The sequence below is a fragment of the Mastomys coucha genome, unplaced genomic scaffold (assembly GCF_008632895.1).
Source record: "Mastomys coucha isolate ucsf_1 unplaced genomic scaffold, UCSF_Mcou_1 pScaffold22, whole genome shotgun sequence".
NCBI classification, from domain to species: Eukaryota; Metazoa; Chordata; class Mammalia; order Rodentia; family Muridae; genus Mastomys; species Mastomys coucha.
Window position 1 is genome coordinate 117,544,242 of NW_022196905.1, and position 14,713 is coordinate 117,558,954.

The 14,713-nt window shown below is 45.7% G+C and overlaps 1 protein-coding gene across 2 annotated transcripts in view; it reads left to right on the forward strand.

Moving 5' to 3' along the window:
- Kntc1 (kinetochore associated 1) overlaps window positions 1-6,636 on the forward strand; it is a 75,909-nt gene extending 69,273 nt beyond the window's left edge. For both annotated transcript variants that reach the window (XM_031337866.1, XM_031337867.1), the window contains exons 60-64: window positions 734-863; window positions 3,031-3,120; window positions 3,592-3,737; window positions 4,482-4,572; window positions 6,433-6,636. In XM_031337866.1, coding sequence (XP_031193726.1) covers window positions 734-863; window positions 3,031-3,120; window positions 3,592-3,737; window positions 4,482-4,572; window positions 6,433-6,453 — 478 coding nt within the window. In that variant the 3' untranslated portion in view covers window positions 6,454-6,636. The remainder of the gene's footprint in view (window positions 1-733; window positions 864-3,030; window positions 3,121-3,591; window positions 3,738-4,481; window positions 4,573-6,432) is intronic.
- The last annotated feature ends 8,077 nt before the right edge of the window (window positions 6,637-14,713 follow it).

The following is a 14,713-nucleotide window of genomic DNA, read 5'->3' on the forward strand; positions in this document are numbered from 1 at the left end:
ACTCTGTAGACCAGGCTGGCCTCGAACTCAGAAATCCACCTGCCTCTGCCTCCCGAGCTCTAGGATTAAAGGCGTGCGCCACCACTGCCCAGCTGTTAGGCCTTTTCTTAAGGAAGTTAAGCTAACTTTACTTTCACTAAATGTACCTATTATTTTTGCAATGCCTACTTTCCACATGTACTGGAGAGTTCCCCCAGAAACTTCCTCAGAAACCGATGTTCACTGCCCTCTGAGACTGGCACCTCCTCTTGCCAAGTCCTATACTATTATCACATAGATCCTGGGCATCTAAGAATTTTGCTTGTTTTTGTTGCCCCAGCACCACCCAAGACAGGGCTTCTCTGTGTAGTCCTGGCTGTCCTACAACTCGATTGATAGACCAGGCTGTCCTCAAACTCAGGTATCCTCCTGCCTTTGCCTCTGAGTGCGGGATTAGGTAGGTGTGTGCCACCATGCCCCGCTTGAGCATCTGAGAATGTATCTTATGCGTCTGCAGGTGTCTAGACATAGTCTGCATGGCAGACAGCAGTCTGTGTCCTGAAGGACGGTTCCTTTCTTCTATGTGGAATGCTCTCAAAGGCTCTTTCCTTAGTAGTAAGAATGTGCCGTGCCCCAGCACATGGGCATTTAAAGTAATTGGCAGTGGACGGGAAACATCTGTGGAAATGGAGAAAGGCTAATGTGGTCTAGTAAATCTGCCAAGCCATTAAGTAATTACTGCACCCTCTCAAAGATGTCCAGTTTCAGATGACCTCGACATGGTGGGAATCGCCAAGCAGTATATCCAGTTGGAGCTTCCCGCCTTTGCACTGACCTGCCTAACGCTCACGCCCCACTCTGAAAAAAGACACCAGCAGATCAAGGTATCTTCTGCGCTCACTGTTGTTCCTCTCAGGCTGCCAGGACACACTGCATGTCCCTCAGAAGACGGCATTCTCTTTCACCGAACCCATAAAGCATGGACACTCAGTGGGGGGGAGGCAGGGTGACGGGAAGTAACAAGATTGACTGAAGTGCATCTGAGGGATATCTGAATAAGAGTTTGGCCATTGTTCTGTTATCTGTGAGAAACTGATTTTCTTGGCAGAGTGAACTGAGCAAAACAGTGTTTTAGCAGGCTGTCCTCAAGCCAGCTGTGGCCCCGTCTTTATCATCTTTAATCCCAGCACTCAGGAGGCAGAGGCTGGTGGATCTCTGAGTTCCAGCCCAGCCAGGGTTGCAAACCAAGACCTTTCTTTTCTCACCAAAAGAAAAAGGGAGGGAGGCGTGAAGCTGTGACCAGAATGTAAAGTGAATTTAAAAAAAAAAAAAAAAAAGGAAAGAAGCAGAGCAGCCTCTTGTCCCATTGTAGCTGGCTAGGACCAGAGGCTGGTGACACAGGCTGGCGGTGACACAGGCTGGTGGTAACAGAGGCTGGTAACACAGGCTGGTGACTCAGGCTGGCGGTGACACAGGCTGGTGGTAACAGAGGCTGGTGTAGGCCTCCAGCTAAAGCCTGAGGGAAAGGTCTTTTCGGTGGGAGGTTGGTAATCAGATTGAGCAAGATGAGGAGGCCTCCAAGGAGGGAGTTTTGGGTTGGAGGAGGGGGGCTGGTTTGGGTCCCCCCACTCCGCCCCCCAGACAGGGTTTCTCTGTATAGCCCTGGCTATCCTGGAACTTACTCTGTAGACCAGGCTGGCTTGAACTCAGAAATCCACCTGCCTCTGCCTCCCAAATGCTGGGATTAAAGGCATGTGCTGCCACTGCCTGGCTTGAGTTTTCTTTTTTGTTTTTGTTTTTGTTTTATTTGGTTGGGTTTGTTTGTTTGTTTTTTGATTGAAACAGGGTTTCTCTCTGTAGCCCAGGCTGTCCTGGAGCTCACTCTGTCACTCTGTAGAGCAGAGTGAGTTGGGACTGGAGAAATGGCCCAGTGGTTAAAAGCACTGGCTACTCTTCCAGAGGACCTGGGTTCAATTCCCAGCACCCACTTGGTAACTGTAGACCAACCAGGCAGGCCTAGAACTCAAAGAGATCCACCTGCCTCTGCCTCCTGAGCACTAGGAGTAAAAGTGTGTCACCACTGGAGTGCTTGAGACAGAACTTTTGTTTTTTGTTTTTAAAGATATATTTATTATTATACACTGTAGTTGACTTGAGATGCACCAGAAGGGGGCGTCAGATCTCATTGCAGGTGGTTGTGAGCCACCATGTGGTTGCTGGGATCCGAACTCAGGACCTTCGGAAGAGCAGTCGGTGCTCTTACCCGCTAAACCATCTCTCCAGCCCTGAGAAAGAACTTTTAAAATAGCTAATTTTTAGGACAAATGCTTCTGCAGTGTCTCCAGATATTCACCTCCCTGGGTGATTGGGGCAGCAGTGGTCTGAATAAACAAACTCAGGCTTTGCCAGCTGTCTCCCACCTTATAGCATGCTGTCAAGGCTGTCTGCACTGGTCTTTAATTGTTTTGATTACTCAAGTGCATCTCATTACTTTTCAAGAATTTAAATACATTTTGTCACAACAGATAAAGCCTGGTAAACAGCTTCATCTGTTGCATAAGTTGTATAAAAAACATTTTTTTTCTCCTTGTCTGGGTAATTTTTTGTCAATAGAAGTATATTAGAAATGAAAGCATTTTATTTTTTTAAATTTTTAGTAGAACTGATGAACTTTTAGTTTAAGGAAAAGTGTGTGTGGAAGTGACCCCAAAGGGAGTTACAGAGCCCTAGTGACGCCCACTCTCCTTCCTTTGGTCTGCTTTTGTCCGTCCTTCCTCTCTCCCACCCCCATAACCACCCTTCTCTCTTGAGACCAAGGTCTAGTGAACCTTCCCTCCTGAGTGCTGGGACTACAGGCACACTCCACTGTGCCCAGTTTCTTAAGTCTGAGGCTAGACCATGGGCTCAGTGCTGGGCAGACCAGCTGGGTTCGTGCCCAGCTCCCAAATTAAAAATTCTTAAAGAATTCTTAAAAACCTCCCAGATTTAACAACACAGCAGTTACTATAATGCTTTTTAAATGATGTGTTGTTTTGGTTTTTTTTTCCCCAGAATTTTTTGAATTCATGTGATGTTCAGATCATTTTACAGCAGTTAGAAGAGCATATGAACACTGGCCAGCTAGCAGGGCTTTCACAGCAGGTAAGGACAACTCTGCTTCCTTTTTGTCTGATCACAGAAAGTAACTCTTATCCCGCAAATAATAGTCTTTCACTCTTAATTAAAGGCTTTGTTTTTCAATAGTCAGGTACCTGGCTGGGAGTGTGACTTAGTGGAAGAACACTTGCCTACCATACTCAAGAACCAGGCCTCCCTCCCCAGCATCACATAAAAATATAAAAGACAGGTGCCCTGGCTATCCTGTGTACTGCTATGCCCACTGGAGAATTGTACCCATAAATACTGGTAATTAAATCCTCCTCATTAGAAATAAAACCCAAGCACATAGCAACAGGAAGTTTCTATTTGTGTGCTACTAGGTCACGCCTTCCTTCCCAGAGGCTCAGTCCCAGAGCTCTAGAAATTCAATATCTGACTGTCAGAAGTCTGTGTTTCGACAAAGGACTCAGAATTAAACACATTTTCAATATAATGATAACTGTCATTCTATAGATCAGAAGCCTGGTTCTGAATCATGTTATAAGTAAGAAGGAATTTGGGATTTTGGCAAAGACAAAGTATTTTCAGTTGTTGAAATGGCACGTGATAAACACCGACAACGTCAGTGAGTTGGTAAACTACTTGGCAAATGACTTCAGGTGAGTTAATACGGGGAGCACCTCAATTTACTATAGAACTTCCTTAAAATGTGTTGATTCTGGAGAGAGACAAGCATTATCAAGCCGTGTGGTCGTAGCCACATTCCTACACATTCTCCGGAGTTCAGGCTCCTGCAGCTTGGAAGCTTGGGGCATGAGTCTGTCATCTAGTAATTAGAGGAGCTGCCTGGATCCTCAAAATAGGTGTGTCGGAGTCCTGCTCTGAACCCTAAATTACAACTTGACTCCTTAGATGCTTGCTTGGAGCACTGCTTGCTAGTTAGTGTTACATAACTCGTGGTTCTTGCTAAGCTTGGTTAGCTGACACCCACAAGGGAAGAAACAGTGAGCTGCTTGAGCTGGAGCCAAGACTGCATATGGGGAGTAAAAAGAAGGAAAGCACTGGCCGACGCCCTAGAAGGGAAAGTGTAGTCAGAGGCAGTGGCCAAGGCTCTGTCCTCCGGCTGCTCACTCAGGGGTGCCCTGTCCCTGTTTGTTCATTCTCAGACCCGTGAGTGCATTGTCCTTTATGAGTGAGTGATAGTTTTAGTTACAGTTGATTCATACATTGTCCTTTATGAATGAGTGATAGTTTTAGCTACAGTTGATCTGTACACTAGACTCTATCTAGCTGAAGAATGTTGCCTGTATGCTTTGACACCAGTCTGCACTGTTGAGGTCATCACCACAGGTGTCTCTGGCAAGGGTCTCCTCACGCCTGCCTTGTTCTTCCTGGGTCCACAGTGTAGACGAAGCGTCAGCTTTGATAACTGAGTACGCAAAGCATTGTGGGAAGCCTGTGCCAGCAGATGCAGCTCCTTGTGAGATCCTGAAGGTAAGCAGCTAATAACTGCCTCAGGTCACATCTGAGACTAATTAGATACTTTCTGTCTTTTTTTTTTTTTTATAAAATATGTATTTATTTATTTTATATATATATGAGTACACTGTAATTGTTTACAGACACACCAGAAAGGGCATCGGATCCCTTTACAGATGGTTGTGAGCCACCTGCTGGGCCATCTCTCCAGCCCCATTTATATACTTTTCAGTTAACTCTGTGCGTGCGTGCGTGTGTGTGTGTGTGTGTGTGTGTGTGCAGTCCTTCCACCATGGAAGCAAGTACTTTTCCATGCCGAGCACCTTGCCAGCCCTGCCATTTCTATTTTGGCCTTTCAGTTTTGTAGCAGTGAGTGCAGCCGTATGTGCATGCACATTCACTTATCGATGTGGGCTTCCTTCTAAGCACTGTGCTATGCCAGTGTCAGTGTATCTCCACACACCTGCATAGTCTTGATATGTCACGCAGTGTCCCAGTGTGGTCTCTTGATGCAGGTAAAAGTGCTGTCAGTAAAGTGTGCTCTTTATGCAGAAGTGCATGCTAAAGGAATGGTTAAAAACATCACTTATGACCAAGATCTCCTTTTGTTTTGTTTTGTTTGCCTTGTTTTGCTTTTTTTGCCCGAGACATGGTCTTACATGTAGCTCTGGCTGTCATGGGCTCACTGTGTGGTCCAGGCAGGCCTGGAACCCACTGAGATCCTCCTGCCTCTGCCTTCTGATTACTGGGATTAGAGCCACACACCACTACAGTCAACATCATTATCAACTACTGTGTGCATGTAATTTTTTGTGCTCCCTTTGGTTCCAAGACACCAGCATCCCATACGCATGAGCAGTAAGTTAGTTTTACTAGGCTGTTAGAGCCACCATGATGTCACTAAAGCCCACAGGCTAAGTGACCTACCTGCCTGAGTCATTTGCTGTCTAATGGCCCAGCTGTGACTGGAACCCCAGGGCCTCTTGGCATGCCACAGTGCACCTGTATTTAGTTACTGACCATAAAGAACAAGCTGTGCTCATGGCAGTGAGCCATGCTCTGCAACTGTGTTGGTTAGACATTGTAGTGACAAATACTAAGGAGCAAAGGCTTGTTCTGAGATTGCAGGCCACAGCTACTGGCTCCTCAGCCTGTGACAAGACAGAATGTGACATCACCAAGCTGCTGGTCTCAAGACAGGGAGCGACAGGGGCGGGAAACTCCTGTCAAGGCAAAGCCTTAGCAAGCTGAGTCCTCTAACCCAGCTCTAGATGGCACCACCTCCCAGGGGTGCCAGCAACCAGACTTGCAGGCACTGTTGAGTAGTGCCACCAGGTGGAGATCGTTGCTGCCCATGCTGACACTGTGACAACACAGTACTGACTTTAAAAACATGGAGAGTCCTGAGACAACTTTGTAACCCGTAAAGTTGTTTCTCTCTAGCTACACCCCTCAAATGCGAGGTGCTTGTCTATGTGCGTTCTAACCCTGTGGTTGAGCCTTGTGCTCTGTAGCTTGTCAAACAATTCCTGTTTTAAAAACTGAAGCGGGGCTTGGAAGATGGCTTAGTGGGGAAGAGCAGCTGTTGCCAGGCCTGATTATGTGAGCTTGATTCCCAAGATCCACAGGTGAAAGGGCAAAGCTGTCCACGGGCTGTCCTCCGGCTTTAATGCACACGCACACACACACACACACACACACACACGCACGCACGCACGCACGCACGCACGCACGCACGCACGCACGCACGCACGCACGCACGCACGCACGCACGCACGCACGCACGCACGCACGCACGCATACAAACGTAACTGTAACGATGGTGACAATGGAGCCAACACTCATGAGTTATGCTTCTGCTTTTCTCCCATTTAGACATTTCTTGGTGGATCATAGTAAAACAAACAAGTTTTGAAAACCAAGAAGAAGTCTGGAGTCTGCCGCTAATTAATCCTATTTATTGCAGCTTACAAATTGTGCAATCTGTATTTCATTGTCCTGCAAGGAATAAATAAGATATTTAATATTGACCTAACTGACTTATCTCACATGATAAATTAATAAATATTTTGATGTTGATTTCTTGTGTAATTTGTAGGGGTTTTGTTTTGAAGTTTTCGGTGATGGTAGGGGTACAGGGGTTGTTTGGTTTTTGATTGATTGGTTAGTTGGTTGGTTGTTTTAAGATAGAATTCTCTGTGTAGCCCTAACTATCCTGGAACTCACTCTGTAGACCAGGCTGGCTTTGAATTCAGATATCTCCCTGCCTCTGCCTCCAGAGCGCTGGGATTAAAGGCGTGCAGTACCACAGCCTCCCCCTGGTTGCTCAGGGTTTTTTTGTGCTATACATGAAAGAAACAAAATGTAAAAATAGTTCACTTTCAGGAGCCAGAGAGGAATCTCCAGCAGTTAAGAACACCAAAGGCAGAGGCTGGTGAGATGGCTCAGCAGGTAAGAGCACTGACTGCTCTTCTGAAGGTCCTGGGTTCAAATCCTAGCAACCACATGGTGACTCATGACCATCTGTAATGAGATCTAACGCCCTCTTCTGGTGTATCTGAACACAGCTACAGTGTACTTACATATAACAATAAATAAATAAATCTTTAAAACAACAACAACAAAAAAAAAAAAACGTGAAAGCTTCCAGAAGACCTAGCTTAGTTCCCATCAGCCATCTGGTAGCTCAGAACTGTTAAAATTCAGTTCCTACAGTTCTGATGTTCTCTTCTGACTCCATGGGTACCAAGCATGGTGCATGGTTCATGTACATATGAATATGCAGGAAAAACACTAGTACAGTTAAATTGAAAATAATCTTCCTTTCCCTCTTGAAAAATAACCCTATATTTAACTTCCTATTTCCTCCAGGTATAAAAACCGTGCCTTGGTTTGGGGTGATGGCTCCCTTGTAAAGCCCTTGCCATGCAAGCATAAGGGACTAAATTCAGATCCCAGCACCTACATTAGCAGCCCAGAACTGCGGCTTGTGCTCGTTCCAGAGAAGGATCCCTCGGGATTCCTAGTCAGCCATTCTAGGAAATGACATGCTGCAGGCTCAGTGAGGGATACTGTGCCAAAAACTTAGATGGAGAGCAATTGAATAAGACACTGCAGGTCGAGCCACCATACAAGTCTGTGCACACACAAACACAGGAACATGCGCACATAGTTTTTAGCGCTCTTTTTGAGCTATTATTTTTATTATGTTCTTATACCTCTCCCCCTCCTTTCCAACCTTCATTCCACCCTGGTCCCTTCCAACCCCCAACACTAGGTAGGAAGGAAGGTTAGAGGGGGAACCGGGCAAAGACCTCTTTAGACTAGTTCCTGCTGGTTAGGGATGCTGTGTTCCTTGGGGCAAGTCCAATCCTTGTTGCCATGATTTTCCCAACTTTTCATCCCTTTGCTTATTATAACTCAAACCACAGCAACAGCAACCATCTAAGCCAAGCGGTGGTGGCGCACGCCTTTAATCCCAGCGCTTGGGAGGCAGAGGCAGGCGGATTTCTGAGTTTGAGGCCAGCCTGGTCTACAGAGTGAGTTTCAAAAAAAAAAAAACCAAACAAACAAAAAACCCAGCAACCATCTGTACCTGGCAAAGATCACACCCCTGCTAGTGCACGAAGCAGATCACAATCACCTGCTGTAAAGCAGACCCGCACCCCACACCTGGGATTAAAACAAACATATTCACACAACATAACTGGGCTTTTAAAGAAACCAAAATTCTCACTACACGTGGTAGTAAATTAGCCATCTCCTTAACATCATTCTCAGTATTTTATGTAATTTTAGTCTTTGATTATGTCAATCAATTGCCATAGAGAAAGATGGAAGGCACCTGATGTGCTAGGCCAGAAAAGGGTTGAATGCCAGGGATTGCCTACAAGGTGTTAAAGGAGCTGAAAGAGTGTCAGGCATGGGCTGGAGAGATGGCTCAGCGATTGAGGCACTCCCAGGTGAGGGGTCTGTCCCACTGCCTGGGAAGGTGGTTTCTACTTAGATGCCTGGCTATCTAGAGGTTGGGGTTAAGCTTCCTGACACAGGGGAACTTCCTGACACAGTAGACTGCCTATGCTGCTCACAGAATGGCACTTGTCCACTCCATTCCGATGCTGTCTCCAGCACCTGTTATCCTTTTCAAGATGCGGCTGCTTAAGGCTGGGCAGTGGTGGCGCACACCTTTAATCCCAGCACTTGGGAGGCAGAGGCAGGCAGATTTCTGAATTGGAGGCCAACCTGGTCTACAGAGTGAGTTCCAGGACAGCCAGGGCTACACAGAGAAACCCTGTCTAGAAAAACCAAAAAAAAAAAAAAAAGATGCAGCTGCTAGCATGTGGGTTGCTGCCCACTGGCCCATGGACCAATGCCCAGTCATTCCTGAAGTGAATGCTCTCATCCCTTGAGGATCTTAGGTCTATGTTTCAAAGTATATTCTTGTCAAGTTAAGCGACATTGATGAAGCAACATAGTGATGACTTTCAGGATAAATAAAAGACTTTTTAAAAAGTACTTGAAAAATATATACAGAAAAATAACCTTAAAGGGTTATATAACGCTGGGCTGGTGAGAGTGTCACTGTGTAGCCCTGGTTGCCAGGAACTCACTGTTTAGACCGTGTTGCCATTATACTCACAAAGATTTGCTTACCTCTGTCTCCGAAATGCTGAGAGTAAAGGCGCACACCACCAAACCTGGCCAATAAAGTCATTTTTAAAAAATGGACAGTTGGGTTTTTTTTCCCTGTCTTTAGTCAAGTTACCTGGCTGACCCTAGCTGTGAAGCTCAATATGGCTTCAACCTTATGGTTTTCCTCCCTCTACCTGCCATACCCATGATAAAGTTACTTTTTAAAACATTGGGATAGCCGGGCGGTGGTGGCACACGCCTATAGTCCCAGCACTTGGGAGGCAGAGGCAGGTGGATTTCTGAGTTCGAGGCCATCCTGGTCTACAGAGTGAGTTCCAGGACAGCCAGGGCTACACAGAGAAGCCCTGTCCGGGAAAACAAAAACCTACCACCAAACGATGACCTGAATTTAACCCACGGGGCCCACAGGAAGGAGAGAAGTTCAAGGTCCTCTTTGACTACCTTAGTTAAGAGTTCTAAGATACCTGAGACTATCTGGAAAGTAAAATGAAAATTGTTTTTAGATGAGCATGGAGCTCATGCCCTTAAACCAAATATCTGGGAGATAGAAGCAGAAGGATCTTTTAAATGTGTGTGTGTGTGTGTGTGTGTGTGTGTGTGTGTGTGTGTGTGTGTGTGTGAGGAATATAGCCCTGTAATAAGAGTTCCTACCTAGCATGTTCCAGGATCTGGAGTCAATTTCTGGTTGGGCTTCAAGTTATTTTTTTGTTTGTTTGTTTGTTTTTAACCCTCTAAGTTTACCTCAAAAACAAAAGTCAGGCAGACTGCAGGCTTCTGGGAAATAGAATGTACATACTTTGTGCTGCTCCTCCAAGTACAACTCTAAGCTCTACACATGAAATAGAACCGGAGAAATACAGCTGGCTAATGACCTCAGGTCTCGACCCACTACACATTTATCGGTGGCATCTTGCTCTGTGTAGCCCTGGTTTTCTTTACAAACACCAATGAGTGCTGCTGGGGAAAGCCCCAACGAAAGGTATTCCCTGGAGCCAAGGGACCAGGGCAGAAGCAGCCTGATGAGATGTCTGTGCTTGTCCAGGCACAGAAGCATAGCAGCACCTCAATAAAACATCTGTTGGTATACAGCAGTCGGTCACATGTTAGTAAGACTGGAAATCTGGGAGTGACGGTCTCTGGAAGGCTCCAGGAGAGTCTGGCTACTCTGAGAGAAATGTTTCTGTCTGTTCAATGTTAGTATCAACTTCCTGTGAAGAAATGTTCATTTAGCAGGGCTATGGTGGTACACACTTTTAATCCTAGCATTCCAGAGGCAAAGGCAGGCAGATCTCTGGGAGTTCAAGACCATCCTGGTCTACAGAGTTCCAGGCTAGCCTGCCTGTCTCCAAGTGGGGGAAATGCTCCTTTGGTTGGTTTTAGCCCTAGCTGGTCTGAAAGTCCAAGGAATTCTCTTATGTCTGCCTTCTACCTGCTGAGATTATATATAGCGTGAGCCATGACAGTTAGTCCAGAGATGCCTTAGCAGATACTACAGGTTGGCCTGGAGTCTGTCTTCCTCCTGCATCTAGGGTGATAGGTGTGCATCACCAGACCCAGCCAATATGCTTTTATTTTGCATAAGGAAGCATTTTTTTTTCAAGAAGTAGTCAGTCAGTGATAACTGAAGAAATGAGAACAATGCATTTCATACATGCTCAGCGATGCAGAGGAATTTAGCCCTGGAGTGAGCGAACAGAGTCAAGGCAGCAGAAACCAACACAACAGCAGCGACTTAAGATACAGATATATACTTTCATATATAAATATATATTTCATGTCATATATACATTTCACCAGAGAAAAATAGCAGCCAGGCACTTTTTATGATTTAATTTAAGCATGTGTGTGTGTGTGTGTGTGTGTGCGCGCGTGCGCATGCACACATGCATTTATTGCGGATGCAAATGTTCTTGGAAGGCAGAGTAGAGCGTTGGATCCTCTGGAAATGGAGTTAAAAGTGGTTGTGAGCCACATGGCTTCTGAGAATTGAATCTGTGCATGCTCTTAATTGCTGAGCCATCTCTCCAACCCCTACTATAAACTTGTTTTGTTTCGTTTTTGAGACAGTTTCTTTAGGATGGCCTCAAACTCAGCGATCCACCTATCTCTGCCTACTAAGTACTAGGATTAAAGGCATTCACTAATGTACCTGACATACTATAAGCCTTTAAAAAAATACAAGATTTTAGTCTTTTTTTTTTTTTTATAAATATACCTGGTTGTCAGTGGTCCTCTGAAGATTTTTTTTTAAGATTTATTTTTATTTATTTTATGTGTATGAGTACACTGTAGCTGTACAGATGGCCGTGAGCCATCATGTGTATGGCTGCTGTTTTTGATCTCAGGACCTCTGCTGGCCCTGCTCGCTCTGCCCCACTTGCTCCCACATAATTTACTGCGGCTGTCTTCAGACACACCAGAAGAGGGCGTCTGATCTCATTACAGGTGGTTGTGAGCCACCATGTGGTTGCTGGGATCTGAACTCAGGACCTTCAGAAGAGCTCTTACCCGCTGAGCCATCTCACCAGCCCCGATTTTAGTCTTTCTTATTTGCGGGAAGGGTCTTCTTATGTTACTCAGGTAGGTCTCAAACTTCCTATGGTTTCCAGGCATGATCTTCAAGTGTTGGGATTACAGGCATGCACCACTGTGCCACAGTTCAGAGTATGGTTTTCAATGGTTGTCTGTTTTGTCACTGGTACTGTAAAAAGACCACAGGCTTGAGTGCCAGGCTACACAGCTGCGTCCACCTCTAGGTATAGCTAGACTGGTTTGCTCAGGACTCCTGAGGGCTGGGAAAAAAAGTCATGTAGGATATTGTCCTCCATGTAACACATCCCCAGTATCCCTATATCCTCCACTACCGAATGTCCACTCAACATTTAGAGGACGAGATACAATCTTATTAGTGTAAACTGACCTCAGCTTGCTATGTAACAAATGACAGTGAACTCCTGTTCCTCTTACCTGTACTCCCAAGACCTGGGTTTACCAGCATGCCCCACTGTGTCTAGCTACATAGATTGCACTAATAGTGTTCTGTTCTGTTCTGTTCTGTTTTGTTTTGTTTTATGCTACCCTGGCGTGGCAGTGCAGTCCTGTAATCCTGACGCTCAGGTGGCAGAGGCAGGCAGATCTCTGTGACTTCTGTGTGCCATCCAACACTATATACTGAGACCCTGTCTTAGCTGCTTCCTCCAAAAATATTTATATTTAGTCATGTATGCGTGTGCCTGTGCCCACTGACATGCATGAATACAGGTATCAGCAGAAGGACAACATCAAATGCCCTGAAGATGGAATTACAAGCCGTTTGTGAGCGGCCTTATGTGGGTGCTAGGAGCCTATCTCTGGTCCTCTGGAAGCAAGAGGTCGTTTTTCAGCCCTCAGTAATAGTTTTTTTGTTTTACAAATTTCTATATTTAGAATCATTGCCATAAGATACATTCCCAGGGCCGGTGCTTGTTGCAAAACGTGAGTTACCTGAAATTAATGCCTAGGACCTACATGGTACAATGAGCTATCCTCTGACCCTCACACGCATGCTGTGACACACATGTACCCACACACTCATGTCTCCCCCCACACACACATACACACGTGCATACTATGCTTTTTAAGATACATTCTCAGGAACAGACTTACTGGATGCTACCCACCTATGCTGAATATGACTGAACTACACATGTGCATTTCAGGAGGTCTTAACCTCTTTGCCTGCTAGCAAAGGTGGGATCCACCTTTGCTATATTATGTCCTTACTATATTGTCCCCAACATTGAGCAATCTCGTCTCTAAAAACCTTCTTAATCTTATAGGTGAACATAGTGTTCACATTTACATTTGTATTTACATTTGTATTTACATTATTTACATTTGTATTTCTCAAATATTTGTGATGTGGCACAGTTGCTAAAGTACTTGCTGGGATGTGCAAAACCCTGAGTTCAATCCCAGCCTTGCAGAAAGGACTTGTTGGCCCATGCCTGTAATCCCAGCACTTGGGCAGTGGATCAGGAATCAAGTTTGAGGTTTGTGTGGACTACATGGGACCCTGCCTCAGATATGTATACACACACACACACAGGGTGAGAAAGCTCAGCAGATAAAAACACTTGCCAACAAGCCTAACGACCTGAGTTGGAGCCCTAGGTCTGGAAAAAGAGAACAAACCCCTATACACTGATATATTTCAGTGTTTGTGATTGCATCTTCACTAAGCACAAGGCGGAAACCACAAGCCTGCTGTTGTGTACTTGGTTACAAAGGCACCAACACTATAAAGGATCACAGGGCAGCACTGGAACTTCACAAATGGAAATTAGGCTGCCGGCTTTGCTGAACCTGAAGCTCAGCCAATAGGAACTGGTTCCCAGCCTTCATTCTGGTTCCCTTGGGCAGAATAGGATTCGGATGGGATGGAAGGTCTGCCAGAGAAATCTTGATTAAGAACTCAAACACACGGTTCCATGATCTTTATTGTTGTGTTGATTATAACTTGACTAGATGTGGTCGTCTCTGGGGGAAAAAAAAAGAAAAGGAAAAAAAATATCCCAATAGTTCAGAGACCCCCTATCTCCCAAAATTCCACAGGCTATTGCCACCATTGTTGGCTGTCCAGCAGAGCTCGGTGTAACTGAAGTGTTGCTCGGTGTTGCTGAAGACACCATACACTCTGGCCACAGGACATGGAGAACCAAGCTGGCACTGAATAGGAAACTTCCTTCCTGCTGGTGACCTTTTGTCGAACTAGAAGGTGCTATAAAGGTTCGAGGTATGCAGGAGATGTCATCGGTAGTTTTACCCAGCTATGAACACCATGGGTTACTCTAATGACCTGTATGTCAAGAGAGTCCCATGTGTGCCGTAGTGGCACGGTTGTCATGGGGGCCACCAATCACCTTATGCTTAGATTTAAGGTCTGATCCACAAGAGAAAAATGCATAGTTGGTGCTGTAATTCTGACCGGGAACCCATGGCTGGTGAACACACCAGGAGTGAACCTGTCTTAGGGTTTTACTGTTGTGAAGAGATACCATGACCAAGGCAGCGCTTATAAGGACATTTAATTGGGGCTGGCTTACAGTTTCAGAGGTTCAGTCCATTACTATCATAGCAGGAAACACAGCAGTGTCTAGTCAACTATGGCTCTGGAGGAGCTGAGAGTTCTGTATCTTCATCCAAAGGAAGCCAGGAGCAAACTGTCCTCAGGCAGCTAGGAAGAGACTCTCAAATCCCACTCCCACAATGAAATACTTCCTCCAACAAGGCCACACCCACTCCAGCAAGGCCACACCTCCTAGTAGTGCCACACCCCGTCTCTGCCAAGCTGCAGGAACCACTATTGATGAGGGAACGGAAAGACCGAAAGACTGTAAGACTGTAAGAGCCAGAGGGCGGCAAGGACCGGAGCAGAACAGTGCCTACTAGACACGCCAGGACTGATGCAGTTATAAAGTCACAGAAGCTGTGGTTGCCTGAACAAGACCAAACCAGTTAACGT